This window comes from Heptranchias perlo, chromosome 3 (genome assembly GCF_035084215.1).
Source record: "Heptranchias perlo isolate sHepPer1 chromosome 3, sHepPer1.hap1, whole genome shotgun sequence".
NCBI lineage: Eukaryota > Metazoa > Chordata > Chondrichthyes > Hexanchiformes > Hexanchidae > Heptranchias > Heptranchias perlo.
This window is the reverse complement of record NC_090327.1, coordinates 121,405,608-121,432,730: the sequence shown is the minus strand read 5'-3', so window position 1 is coordinate 121,432,730 and position 27,123 is coordinate 121,405,608. Positions and strand designations below refer to the sequence as shown.

At 42.5% G+C, this 27,123-nt stretch overlaps 1 protein-coding gene across 3 annotated transcripts in view; it reads left to right on the top strand.

Annotated features, from left to right (window-relative positions):
* Window positions 1-27,123, top strand: part of bbs9 (Bardet-Biedl syndrome 9) — a 439,766-nt gene that overhangs the window by 78,743 nt on the left and 333,900 nt on the right. For all 3 annotated transcript variants that reach the window (XM_067981846.1, XM_067981843.1, XM_067981848.1), the window contains 3 exons: window positions 543-593; window positions 3,625-3,727; window positions 4,451-4,555. In XM_067981846.1, coding sequence (XP_067837947.1) covers window positions 543-593; window positions 3,625-3,727; window positions 4,451-4,555 — 259 coding nt within the window. The remainder of the gene's footprint in view (window positions 1-542; window positions 594-3,624; window positions 3,728-4,450; window positions 4,556-27,123) is intronic.

Here is a 27,123-nt window from a genome sequence, read left to right as displayed (position 1 = left end):
AGTGCTTTGTGCTTGGGTTTCTGTGATAAACAATGGGAATAGTTCAGCAGCCAGAGAAGTAGGACTGAAAGTCTTTACTACTTGATAAGAGAATAAATATACCCTCCCTATCTCATTCCACATTCAATGGCCATATCTTGAGAGTAATATTTAAAAAAATTAAGCAAAAAAAAGTCTGAGCCTGGCTTTGAAATTTATGGTCCTATAAAGGACTTTTGTTTGTAGTGGAAAAGATGTAATATCGCAATGACAGCTTATCGTTTAACAAGCAACCCAGGAAGAGGGATGAGGGTCTGCCATGTAATGCAGCAAGAGTTCGTAAAATCAGATAATGCGGATCTAGTATGCACCGAGCCTTTAATTTGAGATGTGCTTTGATGAGAGACTGGAGACCGTAAATGTATTAAATGGAAGGAATGATTGGCACTTTACAGTGAGTTTATTGTTGTTGCTCATTAAAGCACTGGTTGCTGGTACTGCAAGCTGTCGGGCATTTAAAATAATTAACACTTAACAATAAAAGCCATTTCCCTCTTTTACAGCAAGCAGCTGACAATGCAGTAGACATGGCTGTTCCTTCTACCTCGCTGAAGGTATTGTACAAGTGTTTTCATTCTCATAGTGGGATACAGCTGTCAATGTCATTTAGAGAAGTAGCATAGCATGAGAAATAAGCCAAGTGAACAATTAAAAAATAGATCATCTAGGCCATCAAAACTCATCCCTAGAGTATTGAGAGTGCATTTATTCAGCGTCAATGTGATGCGGAAATCCAGAGTGAGGGACCAACCCTGATTTGCAGTTTAAATCCGAAGTCAAGGTTTGACCTGAGCCTTGTTCCAGTCAGCGGTTATGGACATCAGTTTGTCTGAATGTTATCCATCATCAGTAGTCCAGTTTATCTCCACTATTAGGGACTTGGATAAGCCAGCTTTGGTAGTAAATAAGACAAAAATGCTCTGCTCTGGAGTTGAAGACATCTTGGGGATAGATAAAGCAGGGGGTCCTTAGAGTCTAAAGCCCATACTAGAATATAGTCGTGTGTTTTGACTCTAAGGAGCATCAGCTTTATCTGTCCCAGAGATGTTTTCAACTCCCATGCAGCCCAAAACCTGAATTTGGCTCTGGCAATGGAGTCTCTCTGAAATTGACAGATTCTGCAAGTTTTGTTCACTATTTCCTGCTCCCTTCCTCTGGAGGTGCAGCTGAGGAATTTGGATGGGGAGGTGGGGGATGTACATAAACAATGCCCACTGTTAGGCAGAAGAAGCCAAATCTGCTAGGTCCATTTTGCTTCATCGAACCCTCTGTGTTTACCTCCGACTGCAGCTTCAGCAGCTGTGTACTTAGTACAGTCCATATGTGACTGGGCTTGCCTCAGGATTTCAAATGGTTGGGAGGGTGGGTCACTCCAGCTTTGTATAGAGGCCAGTGCAAAGGCCTCTATACAAAGCTGGGGTGACCCACCCTCTAAGTCTCTAACTTCATGCTATTGTAAGGATAGCTTATGTAACCATCTATGAACCGTGCATGTTGCTATCTTAAGCTGTGAGAGAGGAGGCTTTTGCCTTATGGGAGAGAAGTGGATTTTACTCGCATTATCTTGTGGTCCCACAATGCCGTGATTTTAAACCCCTAAACAAATTCCTCACTGAAGAGAAATTTGATATGATTATTCTTCCTCGTGTTCTCCTTAAAATGGGCTGCCTGCATTGGATCTCAAAGATGCTTACCATCAGACAGCCAGTTGGCCACATCAGCAAAAGTTTTTTAGATTAAATTTCCAGTGATACAGCTACCAGTACAGGATGCTCCCTAATCCCTTTCATTCGTCTCCAAGAGTTTCATGTAGTGTCTTTCTATTGATCCAGCTCACTAATGGCAGCAGCACTTGAAAACCACAATCCCTCTGGATTTGTATTTCCTTCTCTGGCAGTATATCTGCCCTCCTGAGAGATCCCCGCCCCCCCACTCCTGTTACGACCTGCTCCCTTGCTGACTTTTTAAAAATTTGTTCATGGGATGTGGGTGTCGCTGGCAAGGCCGGCATTTATTTCCCATCCCTAATTGCCCTTGAGAAGGTGGTGGTGAGCCGCCGCCTTGAACCGCTGCAGTCCGTGTGGTGACGGTTCTCCCACAGTGCTGTTAGGAAGGGAGTTCCAGGATTTTGACCCAGCGACGATGAAGGAACGGCGATATATTTCCAAGTCGGACCAGGACTGATCAACTTGTGTGATGTCTGATTAACACAGATTGTGAGCAGGATCTAGTCCACTTTCAAGCTGTGGTATTATAATTGGATAGCCATGTGGTGAAGGATAGAATACTAGAGCCTGGTCTTTAGTTGTTTCCAAGCCTTTATTCAGAGAGATTCTCCTTACACACACACACACCATACCCTAGATAAGCTATCCTATAAAATGGATACAAAAGAGTCCCCAATTGATACCCACTGCCTGAATACAATTAACATTCATTGATATAAATCATACAATTAACATCTGGTCCAGTTGGTTTATCTTGGGATAGACAAATTCACCATAATGGAGAAAGGGGTAGGAGGCTTTCTCATAGTCTCTGTCAAGATGCTGATTTACGTTTTGGAAAGTCTGTTCTCACAAGATCCTCCCTTTTCCTCCTGAAGCACAACTTGGTCAGTTAGAGGATGCTGCAAATGAAGAAAGACAGATAGAGTACCCAACATAGGACGTTCTTCATTCTTCAGGTTAGATAGAATTTATAGCACAGTAACAGGCCATTCAGTCCAAAAGGTCTATGCCAGTGTTTATGCTCCACATGAGCTTCCTACCACCCTACTTCATCTCACCTGATCAACATATCCTGCTGTTCCTTTCCCCCTCATGTACTTGTTGAGGCATTTCGACAACAACAACTACTTGCATTTATATAGCGCCTTTAACGTAGTAAAACGTCCCATTGCATTTCACAGGAGCGGTATCAGACAAAATTTGACACCGAGCCACATAAGGCGATATTAGGACAGCTGACCAAAAGCTTGGTCAAAGAGGTAGGTCTTAATGGAGGAGAGAGAGGTAGAGAGGCGGAGAGGTTCAGGGAGGGAATTCCAGAGCTTAGGGCCTAGGCAGCTGAAGACATGGCCGCTAATGGTGGACCGATTAAAATCAGGGATGCACAAGAAGCAAGAATTGGAGGAGCGTAGAGATCTCAGAGGGTTGTAGGGTTGGAGGAGGTTACAGAGATATGGGAGGGGCAAGGCCATGGAAGTATTTGAAAACAAGGATGAGAATTTTAAAATCAAGGTGTTCCTGGACTTGGAGCCAATGTAGATCGGCAAGCACAGGGTGATGGGTGAATGGGACTTGGTTTGAGTTAGGATATGGGCAGCAGAGTTTTGGATGAGCTCAAGTTCCACTTATCAAGATCCCTCCCAACCATTCCCTCAGGCCCAGGTTTGGCTATGTTTTCATGTTGCAAATTTATCCGTTCATGCCAAATCAAGCTGAGGCTCTGATCTTTGTATGTGCCCGTTATAACATGTAGGAATGTCATGAGTGATATCTTAAATGGACATTATCCATTCTATAGCAAATAGTCAACATTATCTGAAAAGATTGCAGCAGTTCTATTTATTTTTAAAACTAGGTCACAATTTGGAGCCGACTTGCTGTGCAGGATGTGAAACTGTCTGTATGTGTGCAGTCTCCATTGTCAGTAACACAAGACCAACTTAGCTTTGCTGCCATAGGTAAGTACATTTGCTGAACTGGTTGCATCAGTCCTGGATTGCACCCACTCTGTGGAAGCAGCTTATATTGGAAGCTCAATGGTCGGGTCTCTGATGTTTGTGCATTATGGAAAGAACTGGAAATAAGTACATTGAAGTGTTGGTGTCCTCACAACATTGGGCTGGAGGTTTTTTTTTGTAAATATTTCATTATAACTGAATCTGTCTGTTTTAAGTTAAAAATACACAAGCTTTGTGGAATTAATAAAGCTCTATTTCTGTAGTGCAAACTGTAGTTTTTCCTCGTACCTATCTGTGAAACATTTGTCGGAAGATTGGAGAAATGCATGTGCCAATTCACAGTGACCACTTCGTATAACAAGGTGGTTCCATTATTACACCCCTGGATCACGCTATCATATGACTAGCTATTGGGCAATAAATATAATCTCATGATTGTAGGGGACACTGAGTCCCACTATGGTACAGAACCTGAGAGAATATCTAGGGAAGACCTGGAAATTTAGGAAATGTTGACATTCCAAAAGAACATTAAATTAAACAATGTTTTGCTCCTTCCCTCTCCTAAGATTAGTTTGTTCTGGCAAGTATTCAAAATCCAGATTAGAATGAATACAGTTTTAATGACTGCTATATTCTCTGAGTACATTTTTAGAGAGGAAAATAATTGTTTTTTGCAGCATCCTAAGGAAAAAAAAGTAATGATGTTGCATTCTTTCACAGAACCTGGGACATCTACAAGTATAACACTCTCTGTTTTCCTGAAGGGAAGGTTCCCACCTGCTGATCTGGGAGGGGACATTGCAGTTTCTTATAATACACCAACAGGTACCCAAGCTTTCTGTTTGTTTAACAGTAAAAGGGGATTTAATCCAGTCCAGTAATTGATCTCTTTAATGCCAGACTTAAACTGCTGATTAAAACTGATTCTTTAATGATTGCCTGCTTGGAAAGTAAATTTGGATCTGATTGAAATGACAGCATCTGTAATGATGTAAATATTAACTTTTGTAATCTGTCATACTCTATTTCCTAAAGAGCAGAATTTGTTAACTATTATAAGCTCTTTTGAATTCTTTAGTATATAAAAGATAATTTACTGAAATTTGGAATTTATTTAATGAGACTGACAGACCTATAATCTGTGAGCCCTACGGTAAGTGAGTAGGCTCTGCCTCATTTCTTTCACAGTGAGCTGTTCCATATGAATCCAAATACATTCCAATAGGGATTCTATCCCAGGTGAATCTGGCCAGGCTTAGTGGTAGTGTTCTGCAGGGATCAGGATAGTCATCTGCATTCCATGTTGTCACATCACGTGGATACTTCCGCAACTGGATGGGGAATACCCCCTCCCTTTAGAAACAGGAGGACTTGAAACAATTGAACTGATTAGAAAGAAGATAACATCAACAAATTGCAGACATTTTGTGCACAGCAAGATCCCACAAACATCAGTGAGATGAATGACCAGTTAATCTATTTTTGGAGTCTTGTCTGAGGCAGGAATGTTGGCCAGGACACGACTCCCTTGTTATCAGCCATGATCTTATCAAATGGCGGAGCAGGCACGAGGGGATGAATGGCCTACTCCTGTTCCTATGTTCCTATGTTCATATCCATTTACGTACGTGTGTGTGCGCGTGTGCGCGCACGCACACACTTCATTGTACACATTCATTCACACATTTATTTAATTAGGGGAGGTGTACTGCAGGAAAAGACAGGGAGAGAAACAATGGGCCCGATTTTAGCAGGGCTGCGGGTTCTCGGCGGATGGGCTAGCCAACGCGCCCGGTGAAATTAGTGGGTTTCCCGCGCGATCGTAGCAGGCAAACCACTAATTGGATGCACTTACCTGCTCCTCCGGGTTCCCCGCTGCTGATTCGGGCGGCCTGCACATGCGCAGTACGATCTGTCAGCTGGAGGCGCACTATTTAAAGGGGCAGTCCTCCACTGACAGATGCTGCAACAAATAGCAAAGATGACTGCATGGAGCAGCCCAGGGGGAAGGCTGCTCCCAGTTTAATGATGCCTCACCCCAGGTATCAATACATGGGGTGAGGAGGAGGGGGAGGACAGAGATCTTCCCCCCGGCGGGCAGGAGGAAGTGGCCTGCCTCCGCCACCAGGAAGGCCTGGCTCAAGGTGGCAGAGGGGGTCACCTGCGCCACCAACATATCGCCCACCTGCACACAGTGCAGGAGGCGGTCCAATGACCTCGGTAGGTCAGCCACAGTGAGTACACGTAGTCCTCCCCCTACACTCCGTCTGCCACATCACTGCCCCCACCCCACATCTCCTTCGGCACTGCCAACACTACTCTGTCACATCACCCCTCATACCCACTCAAACCCCATCCTCATCTTACCTGCACCTACTCACCTCGCCAGTACTCACCCCGCCACTACCACGCAACCCAATCCTCATACAATCTCATGGCTCTATCCCATACTCACCCTCTCGTGCATCTCTCTCACGGCCAGCCTCACTCAACCTGCCACCACCTGTGCTGCAGCCACAGGGCATGCATCACATATGTGCAGTAGGCAGCGTAAGGCAAACGTGTCGTGAGCATGAAGGGGATGCACAAGGGTGTTTGAGGGTTTGTCATGGTTGTTACTTATATTGAATTTCAGAACAACTCACATCACACATTATATTGGCACCACTACTGCCATGTCTTCACGAATCCTGTCCGGTTTGTGCAATAATGCCCGCTCCTGGGTATCACTATGAGGACCCAGCACTGATGCCACCCATTGTGTCACTGCAGAGTGGGTGTAAGTGTATTTGCAGGGCTCTTCTGCGCAGACGACTGAGAGACATCGGCGATGTCCCCGGTTGCACCCTGGAAGGCTGCGGAGGAGAAGTTCGGGAGCGCAGTGGTGACTTTGACAGCGACAGGTAGGAAGATGGTGCACGGGCCAGCCAGGAGCAGCTCGGCATGAAAGAGGCTGCAGATGTCCACAGCGACATGTCGAGTGACTCTGAGCCTCCGTCTGCACTGCTGCTCAGAGAGGTCCAGGAGGCTGAGCCTCGGTCTGTGGAACCTGTGGCGAGGGTAGTGCCCTCTGCGACGCATCTCTCTCTGCGGTAACCTTCCCTCCTGCTGTACAGGTGGATGTGTCACAGCACTGTGTTGTGGAGCTCCAAGTGTCAGAGGTGGACGGCGTGGATGGCGAGGCTGGTGAGGCTGGCGATGCTGTTCGCCCTCCAAGGAGGTCATGACTGCAGCTACGGCGGCCCCCATCCGCAAGATGTACATCTGAGGGGGTCCGCAAGGTAGGTACATGTCTCCGGACCCCGGGGTAAGTGTGCAGGTTGGTGACTTTGAATGTCAGGAGGAGGGTGGTGGAGGCCAAACTTTGTCCCAAGTGACAGAGTGGCCTCCTGCAATGGGTGAGGGTCTCCCCCACCCCTCACCTGTCAAATGGACCTTTGCAGCTGCCACAGACTGACAGCTACAACACGTCCATTTGACCTGGGAGTGTTTCCCCCAGTGTGGGAAACAGTCCCATGTTGTTCAAAAATCCCACATAGTCCTTTAATCAGGTCAGTTAATGACCTGAAATACCTAACTAAATATTGTCAAGTGGCATCCCGCTGGCTTTAATTGCCTGCGGGATTCCCACCAGCGGGGGCTGCGTGCGCACGCCGGCGCGTCAACGGGGATCCCGGAAGTGGGCGGGATCGAGGCGGGATCCGGTCCCGCTCCTGGATTTCCCGATTTTCGGGGCCCCCCCGCCGAGAACGCACCCGATAGTGTGTGGTAAAATCGAGCCCAATGTCTTGGATGGGGGAAATCCCCAATCACGTTGGGGCTGCGAAGCATGGTTACTATTGTGCTCCGTTGGCCCATGTTATGAAACACTTCATCCTCTGACTCACTATGAACAATGCCATGGGATCTACTAGGGCATTGTTAGTCTATTATGGAACTAATATTTGCTAGTTAAATTATATGCTCTATGTTTTGTAAAGAATGTAATAATAAGTTAACCATGCCAAAGTAATTCTATAGTTGTAGTAATTTAATGACAATACAGGCATTAAAAAGGAATGAGCACATTGCCATGATAGATACTTAAAGGTAGCACAAGCTTTTGGAAAAAAATAGCTGTATTTAACTCGTAATCAATTCAGCACTTAGAAAATTATTTGCAAAATGTTAATCGAAGTTTTTAAAATAAATATATGGATGTCATGGTATGATCTTCCGACAGAGGGCAGCAGATACTGGATGAAGTAAATCTGTAATGGATTTTAACACGCAACCTGTCACTACATTTTATTATTGCTGCATTCTGTGAATATTGCAAAATACGGAATTAAAAAAGTATTATTTGAAGGGAAGAAAATTTGGAGCATAGACTGATCTGATAACTCATGGGTGATATGTTTGTGAGTGAGTTTAGGTCTGCTCACTGGTGAAATATTCATCATATTTTACCCACTCTTGCTTTGCTCTCTTTTGTGCTGTGGATTATCATTTAGCATTTAAACAATATTTTAAATTTTTTATTAATTATAATAGGAACTTTTATCACTCCGTACTTCCTTTCATTTCTTGTACCTGATCAGCATTCCTCCCTGTAACAAAGCCACCAAAAACAGGTTAATTGGTCATTGGTCTCATTCGCTGCTAGTGGGACCATGTGTTGTACAGATTGGCTGCTGTGTTTGCCTCCATAACAGCAGTGACTGCATTTCACAAGTAATTCATCGGTTTTGAGGATGTGATAAGGTGCTTTCTGACCTGCCTCTTCCCCTCTCCATTTTGAAAATCTGTTTAGTGGGCAGTTGAGTGAAAATAATAACCAGTTTGTCACAGAGTTAATTACACCTACTGTCTTGATTATCCCCTTGATCAAAACAATTTGGGTGAAATCAATGATGGTAAGATTTCTGTTTTTACTGGTACAACCACTGCAGCGTACCAACAGCTCAATCAAGGCTACAAGACCAGTTTAAACTTTTTAGGCATCCATTATTTGAATATCTTTTTAAGTCAAAGTTCACGGCAGCATGACCTTACCAAAGCTCTTGCTGAAGCTGCAGTTCAACCATTTCTCCATTCTGCCAGTCGGGGCCGTTGGGTTGGGCGATTCAAAGTCTTTGGCTGTGACTAACTGACAGCAGACTCTGAATGGGTACTGTCATTCTTCTGTATTTCCAACCTGGTTGGGTGAGGCAAGGAGGGAGGGAAAATTAGGAAATCTTGATAGGCTTCAGCTTGGTTCTGAAGTGGGAACATTTGTCCCAGATGTGTAGGGCAGTTCTGGGAATCAACTCCTTGACCTTTTGGTTGAAACATTAGTGATAAAGCAGCGAGAATTTGTGGTAAAACCTGGAAATGGACAAGAGACTAGTTGAGGGAAATGACACTGAATGTTTGCCAGAGAAGTGATACTGGCTATTTGAGTTCCGGCGTTTACCTATGCAGCAACAATGATTACCCTTAAAAAGTCATTCATTGGCTGTGAAATACTTTGGGATGCCCTAAGAACTTGAAGGGTCATATGTAAGTGCAAATCTATCTTGTACTGAACTATATCGCTGCATCTATAGAATAAGAGTGGGAAGAGGTCATGCTAAAACTGTACAGTGCTCTGCTTGGACTGCAATTTGACTACTATATCCATTTTGTCCATCAAAACACAAGAAAGACAGTCAAGCCCTGAGGGGGTGCAGAGAAGGGGTATGAGGCCAATCCCCCATATCAGAAGATTGAGTTATGCGGAAAAGCAAGAGAAAAAATTAGGCTTCTCCGTGCTGAAAGGAGGTGACTGAGATTGGCCCTCATAGAAGTATATAAGTTTGTGAGGTTTAAAAAGGTAAATCTGGAGCTTTACTTCAAATTAAAATGTGGCTGTAGGACAAGAGGGCACAATTATGAACTAACAGAAGGCAAATTTAGTAGTGATGTCAGGAGGTACTTCACGGACTGGACTGCTGTGTAGGGCAATGGAAAAGCAATCTCTTAAACAGCTGGTACTGTACGGGGTGGGGGGGGGAGGTGGGGAAGGTAGGTGCGTTACTGGACGGATGGGCCTAATGACCTTCCTCATCTGTATTTATTTGTGAATTGCCTAGTCTTGATGTACTTTGATTCCTCAGCCAGGTTGATTAATGTAAAAGTAATGAGCTGTTGCCATAGATTGATGTGACAGTGCATCAGAGAACAGAATGGTAATGTGCAAAAGTTTCCCACTTCTTGTTTTGAGAAACTTTAATTAAATGGGATTTTGCAGTATTTTGCTCTCAGTAAAGACAATTGAAGAATATTGAAAAACATCTACAAGTGGAAATGATATTTCTGCGATATTTGTGATTCAGCTTTGGCTGTACTGTTCATGTGGTTTGGTCAAACTAGTGCAGCGCAATAAACAGCTGCTGATTTTAGGTTGGCTTTTTATCTAATGCAAAGTGACTTGTTAACAAGTGACTGCACTGTCTCCCTGCTCCAGTACAGATCCACCTAGCTTTTCAAACAGCAAATTATCACGGCGCTGTAAACTGTAGCGCTTTAGGCTAACTCAAAATGAACATCAATCTTGGTTATTAATTGTCTTTTTTTGGATATTCAAGGGGAAAAACATGGAATCCTAATAATTTTCTTGAGTAGCCCGGGGCATCCGAGATCTGGGATTTTTCAGTCCTGCAGATAATTATGACATTTGAAACCTTCTTAATGGGAATGAGAGCAGTTGATTTGCCTGACAAACCATGATAAACACTGATGAGTATTATCTCTGGGTGTTGGAGATTCCTTCTTGGTAGCTGTTAAGATGGATGTAAATTCTACAGCTATTTTGTGCACCAGCTGACATACAGCGCTCTTACTAATGTTGAATCTTAGCAAATTGTGCAACTGTTGAAGGAACCGAGATTAATGTGTCGTGACCATTGAGTGGGACCCAGTGTTCTTACATGGTCCTAGGCCATAATCAGGCTGGTGAAGAGTACTAGGCACCATGTACTCTTGAGAATGAAGCTGTTCCATTAATAATCTGCATCAGTAGTTATGATTTACATTTTTCAATGTGGTATAGCATTACTGTGTCATTAGTGAGCTTTGTTTACACTCCTATGAATTGCAGGATTTATGAACTCGCAACTTCCTTCAGTGAGTGTTACTGTGGTTTGTGGTTCTTCTTGCAACTGTCAATATTCTTCCCACAGGACTTGGTTTTCTGTATTTTATTTTTCCTTCAAAAGTGTAATTTGTATATAAAGTAACATAAGATGACAGGGTAATGAAGGGAGCTAAAGGTTGCAATTCAGGCATCAGCTTCTGCTAATCATAAGCTGCTTGATCTGTGCAGTTGAACTTTGTCATACGGTTTTCGATCTCTCCCAACATTTGTCTCTTAAGTTATTGCATGTCCCGATTAGGACTAAAAAGGAGATCTACGCATGGAGTAGATGCATGGTTGAGGTATTAAATGAGTACTTTGCTTCTGTCGGTACCAAGGAAGAGGGTGGTGCCAAAGTCACAGTAAAAGAGGAGGTAGTTGAGATACTGGATGGGTTAAAAATTGATAGAGAAGGTACTAGAAAGGCTGGCTGTACTTAGTCGATAAGGTTTTATAAAGGTTCAACATAACTTCCTTACTTTTGTACTCTATGCTTCTATTTATAAAGCCTAGGATCCTGTATGCTTTTTTAACCACTTTCTCAACCTGTCCTGCCACCTTCAAAGATTTGTGCACATATAGCCCCAGCAACTGGTCCTGATGGAATGCATCCTAGGTTGCTGAGGGAAGTAAGGGTGGAAATTGCAGAGGTGCTGGCCATAATCTTCCAATCCTCCTTAGACAGAGGACTGGAGAATTGCAAATGTTATACCCTTTTTTGAACAAGGGTGTAAGGATAAACCCGGCAACTACAGGCCAGTTAGTTTAACTTCGGTGGTGGGGAAGCTTTTAGAAACAATAATCCGGGACAAAATTATTAGTCACTTGGACAAGTGTGGATTCATTAAGGAAAGCCAGCACGGATTTGTTAAAGGCAAATCGTGTTTAACTAACTTGATTGAGTTTTTTGATGAGGTAACAGAGAGGGTTGATGAGGGCAATGCAGTCGATGTGTATATGGACTTTCAAAAGGCGTTTGATAAAGTGCACAATTTTGTTTGTCAGCAAAATTGAAGCCCATGGAATAAAAGGGGCAGTGTCGGCATGGATACGAAATTGGCTAAGTGACAGGAAACAGGGTAGTGATGAACGGTTGTTTTTCGGATACAGTGGTGTTCCCCAAGGGTCGGTACTAGGACCACTGCTTTTTTTGATATATTAATGACTTGGACTTGGGTGTACAGGGCACAACTTCAAAATTTGCAGATGACACAAAACTTGGAAGTGTAGTAAACAGTGAGGAGGATAGTGATAGACTTTGAGGATATAGACAGGCTGGTGGAATGGGCGGACACGTGGCAGATGAAATTTAACGCTGAGAAGTACGAAGTGATACACTTTTTGCAGGAAGAATGAGGAGAGGCAATATAAATTAAATGGTACAATTGTAAAGGGGGTGCAGGAACAGAGAGACCTGGGGCTATATGTGCACAAATCTTTGAAGGTGGCAGGACAGGTTGAGAAAGTGGTTAAAAAAGCATACAGGATCCTAGGCTTTATAAATAGAAGCATAGAGTACAAAAGTAAGGAAGTTATGTTGAACCTTTATAAAACACTGGTTCGGCCACAACTGGAGTATTGTGTCCAATTCTGGGCACCGCACTTTAGGAAGGATGTGAAGGCCTTAGAGAGGATGCAGAAAAGATTTACTAGAATGGTTCCAGGGATGAGGAACTTCAGTTATGTGGATAGACTGGTGAAGCTGGGGTTGTTCTCCTTAGAGCAGAGAAGGTTAAGAGGAGATTTGATAGAAGTCTTCAAAATCACGAAGGATTTAGATAAAGAAAATAAAGAGAAACTGTTCTCATTGGAAGAAGGGTCGAGAACCAGAGGACACAGGTTTAAGGTGATTGGCAAAAGAACCAAAGGCCACACGATGAGAAACTTTTTTACACAGCAAGTAGTTATGATCTGAAATGTGCTGCCTGAAAGGGTGATGGAAGCAGATTCAATCGTGGCTTTCAAAAAAGAATTGGATATACACTCAAAGGGAAAAATTTGCAGAGCTATGGGGAAAGAGCGGGGGAATGGGACTAACTGGATTGCTCTTGCAAAGAACTGGCACCGGCTCAGTGGGCCGAATGGCGGCCTCCTGTGCTGTAACCATGTTATGATTCTAGGTGAAAGGGATGTTTGTGGCTCATGAATCTGCCTGCATTAGAGTGAGTGCATTACTTTTTTAAGATGCTGCATTTCACCCATTATTGAGGTAAAACATTGTAAAAATCTTTTAGCACTAGAAATCCCCACGTAAAATTGGGAGTGGCTCACTGTCTTTGATCATTACGTAAATCTCTGCCAACACATACAGGAGGTTCAAATCTCACTTCTTCGGACCAGATATTTGCTGATGTCTAACAAGTTTTGGCAAATTTTCCTTCATAGTGGTAAAACAAAGATCATCTTATGTCTTAGTACCCTGATATTTTCAATATTGTTGCAAAAGTGATTAGTAATGTGTTGTTACCGATGCAGAATTGGAAAAAATCACTAGCATTTAGCATTAATTTGAGCCTTTTATGCAAAGGTTTTGCTAATGTGGCTGCAATAAACATTAATTATTATATTATAGAGCATTCGGGGTAGATAAGTTTAAATGGGCCTGGTTCATTTTTTCATCTCAACCCATTTTGTTACTCTGAAAAAGACAGAAAAGGAAGGAATTAGGGAGTGGGAGACGAGAACAGAGATGGTTATGGGAAGAAACAGATTTCTACTTTTGTCCAGATGAGCTTGCATGTTGCTTATTGTGTTCTGTTTTCCCTTGTGCTTTCTTCGGTAACCAGAGCGAAACCCTGAAGGTAAGGTAAACATTTTATATCACTTGGTGTTGATTTGAGAAATGCACAAGATATTTGGAACATAAAATAGCTTTCTCTAATTATTCATGAGTTTTAAATCACTTGAATCCTTTTATAGGGTTAAATCTCCACACACCTGAACCTACAGTATTTTTCCCCGCTTACAACGACATTTGTCTATTGTGCTGATGGTGCAATTAAATCTAAAACCCAAATTAAAGATAATGCACAAATGACTTTGTGTTTTCCACACTGGGCAATATCCTCTCTACATCACTTAATATCCTACATGCAGTTACATTGAGATTGACGAGAGAGAAAGTGTAAATGAATAAACTTGTAAAAACATAACCTAAATCTTAATTTTTAAACCAAAAGTACCAATGCACCTTAATATAGAAGCATTTTTAATTTTTCTTTAAACTTACAAATTAGTCATAATGATTCATTGTGACATATACCATGACACACATATCTCAACCCAGCATTGTCTCAGCAGTTGCGTTCTTTTCCTTTACCAAGGAGCTGTAATTTTGGACTCCTCACAGGGAAACTCTCATCAGATGTTTGCACCCAGCATCCTGAAACCTCTGCAATCCCCTGACAATGCAGTGTAGCTTTAGGGGAGGTGTCAGGTGTTTAACAACACTATAAAAATGTGCGTGTATATAAGTAGCATGCAAATATTTTTCATCACCCCTGTGCTCACTGACCTACATTGGCTCCTGGTTTGGCAACACCACAATCTAAAAATTCTCATCCATGTTTTCAAATCTCTCCATGGCCTCGCCCCTCCCTATCTCTGTAACTTCTTCCTGCCCTACAACCCTCCGAGATCTCTACGTTCCTCCAATTCTGGCCTCTTGCCCATCCCTGATTTTAATCACTCCACCATTGGCGGCCATGCCTTCAACTGGCCAGGCCCTAAGCTCTGGAATTCCTATTTACCTCACATAAAAGTTCCCCTCACATGATTGTCATCATTTCTATTTGACTTGTCACAAAGAGTAGTCCTTGTTACTCTGAGGAAGTAAGGCTTTTCCATGATTAGCATTTTGTTCCTTGGGCCACAGAAATTGGTTTATTTTTAAATGAGTTTGTCCCATTTCTTCATTTTATAAAATTATGTGTATCATGTATACATGGGAGTCCTCCTACTGGCCTTATTTCAAGCGGCTGCACTGTAGCAACCAGCCTCTCCGTTATAGTTCCCAGCGTACAGCTGCATCTTTCTGCCCGCCTGACCCTGAATAGTGCAGACTGGAAGAGTCAGCCTGCCTGCATTTGCCCCCCGGGCAGAATCTGTTTTGCTGCTGAGAGGTCATCTCATGGCACTAGTGTTGTATTGCAGTAGGCTAGTGCTGATGAACTCATTTATACAATAATGCTGTCAGGCTTTCAGAACACAATTAAAAAGGCAAGTACCTGAGACCAGCTCCCATCGTCAGCATATTATTAACTGATCCATTTTTCCAATTCTAGGTGAAATGTACACTACCTAAATGCTTTCTTTTTCCCACGAGTTTAATCATAGTGTTGTAATATTCAGTCTACAAAGGATTTGAAAGTTTTTCATGCTGTTCCATGCAGCAGTGTTCTACTCCGTGATTGCCTGGATGTTTAGCAGCATTGACTAAGTGAAACAACACGGTGAATCAAGTAGAGTGCCCCACCAGACAAAACAGGAAAGGATCAAGGAAGTGCTGGCGACCAGCTTCGTGCTACTGGTTTAGGCCCATATTTCATTTCTCTTTTAAAGAAGTGACTCAGGCTGCAGGAGAATGTGTAAATTACAGTGTTTAGTAACCCGTTGTATTTTTCATGCCATAATTCTTTGCACCATTCCAACAACAACCACTTATACTCATATAGTGTCTTTAACATAAGCAAAGGTTTCGAAGCACTACACAGAGCAGAAAAGTTTGAAGAGATAACCAAAAGCATGGTTAAAGAGATGTCTTAAGACTTTTAAAGGTAGGCAGGAGACAGCTGATGGTGGTCCTGTCACCAATGGTGGAGGTGGGAGGGAGAGACAGTGGGATTGTACAGGAGGTCAGAGTCAATGGATTGGGATGTAGGGCTGGAAGAGACTGCGGAGATCGGGTGGGGCAAGGCCATGGAGGATTTGTACTTGAGGACAAGGATTTTGAACTCAATGTGTTGGTTGACAGGGAGCCAGTAGAGGATGGAGATGTGGGCAGCGGGGAGCTCAGGAGGCTGGTGAGAAAGGCGTTTGAGAAATCAAGTCTGGAGCAACTGTAGAATTGGAAAATTCGTCAGTATGAATGAATTTCTTTTTGAATATCACACATGTACAGCTTGGCATTAATATTTATTTCAAAAATATAGTAGTTTGAAAACACTTTCATAAACCCAATTGGAGGGAAAAGAATCTGAAGAATTTTGCAATAAAATCTGCATATAGTCAAATAATTTAAAATACAAGAACAAAATAGATTACATACGTACTACATATTAAATCTAATATTCAATGAAGACAGGTGTGATAAGAAATGGTGAGGCCATTATTGGGTTATGGGCCTTGAGACTGTAAAGGGTTAACAACACATTGAGGCATAAAGAGTTAGAAATATATTAAATCTTAGGTATGTAGTACTGGTAGCAGAAAGAGATTTATACTTTGTAGGGAGTAGGAGCATTGGATGGTGCATTTTTGAAGTCCCAAATATTAATTTCTTGATGCAGTGTTTTGCAAAGTTTGGTCTTCCCGATTATAAGATTTAACTGTTGGAAAATAGCAAGTGCTGCACAGTAAGATACTCTGGGGCATATTATGTGCATGGCTTGATCGTAGACTTGTGCAGTGTCTTTGGTGAGACCTCAGAGGGGCCTGAATTCACATTCTTCATGGAGTAGATAACTACTGCGTAGATTTTGAACAGTCAGTAGGGAAGACATCAGCTTCTTCAGGATATGATCAACCTGTGTGTTCCATGCCTAGTTATTTAATATCCAGACCTCAAGTAAAAGAAGAGGAAATTGGTAATTATCACATGTAATTGTCTTTTGCACTTAACTTTAGGTGACTGGCCGCGTGCTATCATATACCACTTGAAAGTTGTTTTTCCTCTAGTTATTGTCTAATACTTGAGCATTTGGTTACTCTCTAGTTACAGCTGTCATTGTTTTGATACTTATGATTGAATTTGTTAAATAACTTTTAAAGACTATTTATAGCCAGATCCATGATTTTTCCTCATCTGTTCACCCTCTGCATTTACAAATATGAATTGCCATCATTCCACCTATGTGACAGTAGAAACTTAACTGGACCAGCCATATAAATACTGTGGCTACAAGAGCAGGGCAGAGGCTGGGTATTCTGTGGCGAGTGACTCACCTCCTGACTCCCCAAAGCCTTTCCACCATCTACAAGGCACAAGTCAGGAGTGTGATGGAATACTCTCCACTTGCCTGGATGAGTGCAGCTCCAACAACACTCAAGAAGCTCAACACCATCCAGGACAAAGCAGCCCGCTTGATTGGCACCCCATCCACCACCCTAAACATTCACTCCCTTCACCACCGGCGCACTGTGGCTGCTGTGTGTACCATCCACAGGATGCACTGCAGCAACTCACCAAGGCTTCTTCGACAGCACCTCCCAAACCTGCGACCTCTACCACCTAGAAGGACAAGAGCAGCAGGCACATGGGAACAACACCACCTGCACGTTCCCCTCCAAGTCACACACCATCCCGACTTGGAAATATATTGCCGTTCCTTCATCGTCGCTGGGTCAAAATCCTGGAACTCCCTTCCTAACAGCACTGTGGGAGAACCTTCACCACACGGACTGCAGCATTTCAAGAAGGCGGCTCACCACCACCTTCTCAAGGGCAATTAGGGATGGGCAATAAATGCCGGCCTTACCAACGACGCCCACATTCCATGAACGAATTTTTAAAAAAATACAATTTGTATGTCAAGAATTAACTTGGAAAGATTAAAACAGACCATTTTAACATGGGTAATCTGAACATTTTATCCTATGAAGCACACTTGTAAATGTCCTTTCCAATCAGTATGCACTGAGGAATATTTTGTGTCTATATTTTACCATGACATTTTACTGTATCTATTGAATGCAGTTTTAATTTGATTCAAATGCCCTAGTATTGCTGAAGCATTCGTTTGTGGTTATTTTAGTTATAATTTTGGTAGCTATGATTCACAAATAGCCTCAATAAATGCTGGGAATGCTTACAAATTCACCAAAGACCATACTATTAGATACAAAGTTTATGAATATCATAGATGGACAGCTTGGCTCCTCAAGTGGCTATATGGCTGTCTCTCGGCTAGAGGGTGAAGAGTTTCAGCCCCTAGACTGGCGGACAGGGGAACGGCTGGGTCAGAGGAACGACATCTGTTGTCAGCTGAGCCAACGGAAGGATTGCTGACTCAGTTTTCCAGCTGAGTCAGCAGTTTTCATCACTTGAAATACTGTTAATGTATTAATATTCTTTGTTCCTTTTTATTTTGGAAAATCGATGTTCAGTTAAAAAGAATTTCAAAAAGAATTATGGTGAAATGACTATCAATAACTTATTTTAATTGATCTTATTGATATATTTTTAATCCAAACGTTTATGCGCAACAAACTCAATGTTGACGTAATAGATCAAAACCAGAAATGAGCTGCTTTCAGTAGACAGTGGGGTAGTCTTTAACGTAACCAAAGGTTTCGAAGCACTACACAGAGCAGAAAAGTTTGGAGAGATAGCCAAAAGCATGGCTGAAAAGTAACCTTTAATTACTCTTCAGTCAGCATGCAGATTGAAACCTTATTCCTGACATTTGTTTACAAGTAACTTATACAGAAATAATGATTTATTTTCACACGCAAAGGAAATAGGAAACAATTCATGGATTTAATTCCAGACAGTGATCCATTTAAGAGGAAGAAGGAGAAAATCCATTTGACCTAAAGTGACCACAGAGCAGTGTTCAGTTCATTAGTATACGAAAGGCTTGTATCACATCTGTGGATTCAGGCATGACATATCTAGCAGTAATGCCTTAACCCAGGATAGCTTCCCATGCAACTTATATGCTGGTTCTTGCATTTGCTTTTGTTTTTTACTCATCATTTTTCATGCTAATTGCTCAGATATTTAAACCTATTGCATTTTATCATTTAATGCATCATACTGAAACTGGAGGCTGGCCATCAGGGCCCCTTATAGCAACAAATTTTTCAAATAAAATGTGTGTGTCCAAGGTGTTCAATTGGCCTGTTGTCTACATTAAGCTGTCAGTTTTCTTTCTCTCCATTGGTTAAGTGGCTAAATCTGGATTTCTCTGCTTTCTGTTTGATCATTTTCTACTTTCATTATTCACTAATCTCATCTCTTCTCATGTTATCTTTCTTCCTATTCACATTCTACCAAAATAAATTAATTCCAATCATATTCAGGGGGAAAAGAACTGTTGAGACACAGCTGCTGGGACAGTTCCTCACACTTTCCATAATATACCCCAAAAAACAAATTTCATCATGAAGCAAATATACAAAAAAAATGCTGGAAAAAAAAATCACCAATTTACCCTTAAACATAGCAGCTTCAGCAATTTCCCTCCTCTCCCCTGCCCAGCTGAAACAACATATTACACTCCACTGGACCTCGGGCAGATTTTCCCATTCTCTTTTCCTGTCCCTTTTCCTTTCAATGGGTGAGCAGATAGTAATTTAAAAAGAATTCTGATGAACGTTAATGAGCTTTTGCTTGGTTCTATTCATTTCTTTATATCTTTTGTTTTAATTATCTAATTTTCCAGTTGCATGGGTGATGGGTGATGCCTCTGTGAAGTGCCTTGGGACTTTTTATGCATTAAAGACACTATATAAATGATTGTGGCCATTCAGCACGCATGAGCCTAAAAGGTGTAGCCTGGATTTCCCTACTGGTGTTATTTTAGCACTGATGGTAACCCATTTAAAATAAATGGGCTAACACCAATAAGACTATCCAGGCTTCAGTGCCAGTGGGATATTTGAGCATGGGGCCCGTCACAGCTGACCCTGATATTTTTCACCTCGTGTTCACACATGCTTATGTGTCATCAGATAATAATCATCAGCAGGAATACTGGCTGATTTCCTCCTTTCATATACAGGACACTGAAATTAAGTACAGCACCCCACCTTTCCTCCGATCAAGCATATTATGTCATAACAAATCAGCAACTGAGCCTGGGATCTTACTGAGCTGCGTGGCTCAGTAATAGTCTCTATATGGTGCATTTACTCATTCAGGCAGCGGGAGAACCTATTCTTCCATTTCTATCAATATTTTAATAATTTGTTTAAACATTGACATTAATTTTGCCCTTGTCATTATCATCATTGGTTGGACAATGTTGCTAAGTGACTGTAAGGGAATTGAATTAACACTGGCTAAGATCCAGTCATTAACCTGCCATTGCTACAGGCTTGGTAACCCTCCCAAGCCAGGATCACCAAGATGTCATCTGCAGTTGCTCTTTAAATGAAGCTGAGCGAAACAGAAGACTTTGTTGGAAATAAACATGGTTCTTTCACTTTGTAAAACAACAGTTTGAAAATAATGGAGAACCAGATCACTTGCTCTTAACTTTTATGTTCTTTGTGCCCGTCAGTCTCTACCCTTTTTCTTGTAAGCTATTCTAGTAGCACAATGACAACTAGCTTGGAGCTTTGCTAAATCCTCCAATAAATGCAAGGATGTTTAAAGGAGAAAAGAAAAAGGGGCAAAAGCTTGAAATTCAACAAAAACTTTTCTTCGTGTAACATGAACCTTCCCTTGCTCTGATCCAGTAATCGTCTTTACCAGTGCCACAATAGGTCACGATTAACCCTAATTGCATGCTGGTAATTTTCAGAGTGCAATGTTATGCCAAGATCAAACTTAAAATTGATACTAATTCAGAAGAGATATTTGCCCTGAATTTCTGTGGGAGCATTCTGATGTGTCTCTATCTTTTGATGCATGTATTTTTACAATACATAGAGGACCAGGTATTTCACTGGATCATCCAGTAAAATAATTCCCAATATCACATCTGGCTAAATCACATTGTACACACAAGAGACATTGACCTTGTGCCACTCACAATCATAGCACCTCCAGCAACAAAAAAGGAACATGGTAATCTGAACATAGGAAAAGGATAGAAATTGTTCTTTTTGAAATTGGGATACAATTTGTTCAATGAAAGTAACAAATGTTGGGTTGAGTTAACATTGATAAAGTGCTTGAGCATCTCAACCCTTGATACAGTACATATTTGCAGCACTCCAGACTTGGTTCTGTGCATCTGATACACACCAATCAATGCAACCTCTGTAGATGGATCTGATTGCCAGTGGACTGCAGCAAAGGGGGAAGCAAAACATCATAGTACAGCAAAGTCTGTTATAACATTTTGGATAGCACTTCTTTCTCTATTCTATCTCCTGCACTTTACAAAGTATGATTCAAAACATGAAATTTAAAATGGAGGAGGAGGAATAACCACTGATTAAAGTTTTGTCAATGAGCTGCATTAGTGAATCACAGGATGGCTTTATTTGCAGAGATCAGAATCTCCACCAACTAATGTCACTGCCTTGCACATCAGAAAGCACATTCAATTCATTGAAAAGGCTTCCCATAATGTAAAAAATGAATAAGTGCACAGTTCTCAAAGATCGTAATATAGTCTAGTAGGATCCTAATATAGGCAGCTAATTGAAAAATAGTTGTGTGAGTTCAGTGTTGATGTATACAATGGTGTTAAGGTACAAAATTCAGATTTTGGCATTTTGTTTTAAATGAGATATTGCCCTTTGAATTCTCATCCCCTTCACTTGTGTCACTACACAACTTCATGAGGTAAAGCAAATAGTTAGAATCGGGGTTCGTTTGCATTGCTCACTGATTTGGAAATTGGCTACAGGGAGCCTTGCAGTTTCCCAAAGGCAAATCTGAGTTACAGTCATCAATTGTATCCCTGGGTGAGGCAAACCTCCACCTGAGGCTGAGTACTGAAAAGTACCATCTCACATGACAGACAGGATGGAGTATGGACAGTCACTGGGGCTTGAGCTCGTCGAATTGTAAAGCAATTATCAAATGCTCTGACACCCTGCTGCTGTGTGAGTGCTTTCTTTGTTTAAATTATTTCTGTTACAAAATCGTTCAAGGCCTTCTGGTTGAAGCTGTTGTAAATTGTAGAAGTGCGTGGTAAACATCTTGCTTTTATGTGAAGCTTTGGCAATTGATCTAATTTAGTTAAAAATTTTTTGAGGGGTGTAGTTGTATTTTCCTTTATTTGATGTGAGTTGAAACTTTAAATTGATTCCGATGAAGATGTAGTTACCAATAGACACTCTGCAGCCTTACGGTAGTTTATAAGAAAACTTAGGATGATGAAAGGTTATTAGTCCCACCAAAACTCTGCTGCCCGTATCCTAATTCACACAAAGTCCTGTTCTCCTATCACCCCTGTGCTCACTGACCTACATTGGCTCCCAGTCCGGCAGCGCATCAATTTTAAAATTCTCATCCTTGTTTTCAAATCTTTCCATGGCCTCGCCCTTCCCTATTTCTGTAACCTTCTCCAGTCTTACAATCCTCCAAGATCTCTGCGCTCTTCCAATTCTGGCCTCTTGCACATCCCCGATTTTCATCGTTCAACCATTGGCAGTCGTGCCTTCTGATGCCTAGGCCTTAAGCTCTGGAATTCCCTCCCTAATTCTCTCTGCCTCTCCACCTCTCCTCCTTTTAAGATGCTCCTTAAGACCTACCTCATTGACCAAGCCATTGGTCACCTATCCTATTATCTCCTTATGTGGCTCGGTGTCAAGTTTTGTCAGATAACGCTCCTGTGAAGCGCCTTGGGACATTTTGCTACGTTAAAGGCACTATATAAATGCGAGTTGTTGGTAAAGTGTAATGTAATATAGTCACCATTTTAAAGTCATACATTCTGTCCTTATTTTAACAGTATAAGGCAGGAGATGACCCCCTGGTCCGTCTAGTCCACTTATCCACAGTATTCCCTTAGTGCATTTCTAATAACCCAAATCCTATTTGTTGACAAGAATCTGTCCAGTTCCTTCTAGGAAACCCATTAAAGTTCCTTCTTTACCCCTCCACCACCCCCCCCCCCCGCACCTGTCCCTGTAATCTGTTCCATATACTCACCATCCTTTTAGTAAAATAATAAGTTCCTCCTGCATTTCCTATTTTCTTTTGTCGCCCTAATTTGTAAATACGAATATTGCTCTCATGTGCTCCGTATAATGGGAAGCCCAGAACTGCAAACACAGTTGCAGTCTAACTGATATTCCACCTTGCTTTGCATCTAGAGGCACAGAATACAAAAGCAACACCTTCATGTAAAGTGACAGTTACATGGGTAAGATGGGTATAGAGGGATATGGGCCAAGTGCAGGCAATTGGGACTTGCTTAGTGGTATAAACTGGGCGACATGGACATGTTGGGCCGAAGGGCCTGTTTCCATGTTGTAACTTCTATGATTCTATAAAGAACTACATCTGTTTTAAAATTATTTCATTAATTTAAACTCAAGTCCTACTAGCCTGTCTTGTAGTACCTAAACCATTTCATATTTTGTACGCCTCAATGGGATCCCTTCCCTTTAACTGTCTTCTCTGCAGACTGTAGAGATTTATCTGTTCTTATAATGCATCTCCTTTCCACTGAGATAATTTTGCTGTTTTTCTCTGCACTCGCTTCAATGCATTTAAAGCCTTTGTGCAGTGTGACCAGACACAGTTCTGCATGTGTGGTCTGACCAGTGCTAGGTAGATCCTTAACACAGCCACTGTAGACTTGTATTTGAGTTCTGCCACAATATCCCAAGATCTTTTATAAATGTTTTTAAACTGCCTCTGTACATTGTTGAGGCAATGACAAGTCTGTTATTACTCTAAAATCCCTTTCTTAGGGAATTATGCTAATTGTATTAATTTTATACTTTGGCCGTATATTTTTTTCTAACAATGCTGACCGATCGTATCTCGGAGCTGGAGCTGCAGGTGGACTCACTATGGAGCATCCGTGATGCAGAGAAACTCGTGGATAGCACGTTTAGCGAGTTGGTCACACCGCAGATAAAGGGAGTACAGGCAGGAAGTGAATGGGTGACCACCAGGCAGAGTAAGAGGTGCAGGCAGGTAGTGCAGGGGTCCCCTGTGGCCATCCCCCTCTCAAACAGGTATACCGTTTTGGATGCTGTTGGGGATGATGGCTCACCAGGGGAAGGTGGCAGCGGCCAGGTTCATGGCACCGTGGCTGGCTCTGCTGCACAGGAGGGCAGGAAAAAGAGTGGCAGAGCTATAGTAATAGGGAACTCGATTGTAAGGGGAATAGACAGGCGTTTCTGCGGATGCAACCGAGACTCCAGGATGGTATGTTGCCTCCCTGTGCAAGGGTCAGGAATGTCTCAGAGCGGCTGCAGAACATTCTGGAGGAGGAGGGTGAACAGCCAGTTGTCGTGGTGCATATAGGTACCAACGATATAGGTAAAAAACAAGATGAGGTCCTACAAGCTGAATTTAGGGAGTTAGGAGTTAAACTAAAAAGTAGGACCTCAAAGGTAGTAATCTCAGGATTGCTACCAGTGCCACGGGCTAGTCAGAGTAGGAATGACAGGATAGCTAGGATGAATACGTGGCTTGAGAGATGGTGCAAGAGGGAGGGATTCAAATTCCTGGGACATTGGAACCGGTTCTGGGGGAGGTGGGACCAGTACAAATTGGACGGTCTGCATCTGGGCAGGACTGGAACCAATGTCCTAGGGGGAGTGTTTGCTAGTGCTGTTGGGGAGGGTTTAAACTAATGTGGCAGGGGGATGGGAACCGATGCAGGAAGTCAAGTGGTGACAGAAACAAAAGGCAGTAAGGGAGAGTGTACAAAACATGACCGGACAGATGGTCTGAGAAAGCAGGGCAAAGACCAAGGGAAGTCGAGATTAAACTGCATTTATTTCAATGCAAGAAGTCTGATGGGCAAGGCAGATGAACTCAGGGCATGGATGGGCACATGGGACTGGGATGTTATAGCTATTACTGAAACATGGCTAAGGGAGGGGCAGGACTGGCAGCTCAATGTTCCAGGGTACAGATGCTATAGGAAAGATAGAGCAGGAGGTAAGAGAGGAGGGGGAGTTGCGTTCTTGATTAGGGAGAACATCACTGCAGTAGTGAGACAGGATATATCCGAGGGTTCGTCCACTGAGTCTATATGGGTAGAACTGAAAAATAAGAAGGGAGAGATCACGTTGATAGGATTGTACTACAGACCCCCAAATAGTCAACGGGAAATTGAGGAGCAAATATGTAAGGAGATTACAGACAGCTGCAAGAAAAATAGGGTGGTAATAGTAGGGGACTTTAACTTTCCCAACATTGACTGGGACAGCCATAGCATTAGGGGCTTGGATGGAGAGAAATTTGTTGAGTGTATTCAGGAGGAATTTCTCATTCAGTATGTGGATGGCCCGACTAGAGAGGGGGCAAAACTTGACCTCCTCTTGGGAAATAAGGAAGGGCAGGTGACAGAAGTGTTGGTGAGGGATCACTTTGGGACAAGTGATCATAATTCCATTAGTTTTAAGATAGCTATGGAGAATGATAGGTCTGGCCCAGAAGTTAAAATTCTAAATTGGGGAAAGGCCAATTTTGATGGTATTAGACAGGAACTTTCAGAAGTTGATTGGGAGAGTCTGTTGGCAGGCAAAGGGACGTCTGGTAAGTGGGAGGCCTTCAAAAGTGTGTTAACCAGGGTTCAGGGTAAGCACATTCCTTATAAAGTGAAGGGCAAGGCTGGTAGAAGTAGGGAACCTTGGATGACTCGGGAGATTGAGGCCCCAGTCAGAAAGAAGAAGGAGGCATATGACGTGCATAGGCAGCTGGGATCAAGTGGATCCCTTGAAGAGTATAGAGATTGCCGGAGTAGAGTTAAGAGAGAAATCAGGAGGGCAAAAAGGGGACATGAGATTGCTTTGGCAGATAAGGCAAAGGTGAATCCAAAGAGCTTCTACAAATACATAAAGGGCAAAAGAGTAACTAGGGAGAGAGTAGGGCCACTTAAGGATCAACAAGGTCATCTATGTGCGGAACCACAAGAGATGGGTGAGATCCTAAATGACTATTTCGCATCGGTATTTATGGTTGAGAAAGGCATGGATGTTAGGTAACGTGGGGAAATAAATAGTGATGTCTTGAGGAGTGTACATATTACAGAGAGGGAGGTGCTGGAAGTCTTAACGCGCATCAAGGTGTATAAATCTCCGGGACCTGATGAAATGTATCCCAGGACGTTATGGGAGGTTAGGGAGGAAATTGCGGGTCCCCTAGCAGAGATATTTCAATCATCGACAGCTACAGGTGAGGTGCCTGAAGATTGGAGGGTAGCAAATGTTGTGCCTTTGTTTAAGAAGGGCGGCAGGGAAAAGCCTGGGAACTACAGACAGGTGAGCCTGACATCTGTAGTGGGTAAGTTGTTAGAGGGTATTCTGAGAGACAGGATCTACAGGCATTTGGAGAGGCAGGGACTGATTAGGAACAGTCAGCATGGTTTTGTGAGAGGAAAATCATGTCTCACGAATTTGATTGAGTTTTTTGAAGGGGTAACCAAGAAGATAGATGAGGGCTGTGCAGTAGACGTGGAATACATGGACTTTAGCAAAACCTTTGACAAGGTACCACATGGTAGGTTGTTACATAAGGTTAAATCTCACGGGATCCAAGGTGAGGTAGCCAATTGGATACAAAATTGGATTGACGGCAGAAGACAGAGGGTGGTTGTAGAGGGTTGTTTTTCAAACTGGAGGCCTGTGACCAGCGGTGTGCCTCAGGGATCGGTGCTGGGTCCGCTGTTATTTGTTATTTATATTAATGATTTGGATGAGAATTTAGGAGGCATGGTTAGTAAGTTTGCAGATGACACCAAGATTGGTGGCATTGTGGACAGTGAAGAAGGTTGTCTAGGATTGCAACGGGATCTTGATAAATTGGGCCAGTGGGCCGATGAATGGCAGATGGAGTTTAATTTAGATAAATGTGAGGTGATGCATTTTGGTAGATCGAATCGGGCCAGGACCTACTCCGTTAATGGTAGGGCGTTGGGGAGAGTTATAGAACATAGAGATCTAGGAGTACAGGTTCATAGCTCCTTGAAAGTGGAGTCACAGGTGGATAGGGTGGTGAAGAAGGCATTCAGCATGCTTGGTTTCATTGGTCAAAACATTGAATACAGGAGTTGGGATGTCTTGTTGAAGTTGTACAAGACATTAGTTAGGCCACACTTGGAATACTGTGTACAGTTCTGGTCACCCTATTATAGAAAGGATATTATTAAACTAGAAAGAGTGCAGAAAAGATTTACTAGGATGCTACCGGGACTTGATGGTTTGACTTATCGGGAGAGGTTGGATAGGCTGA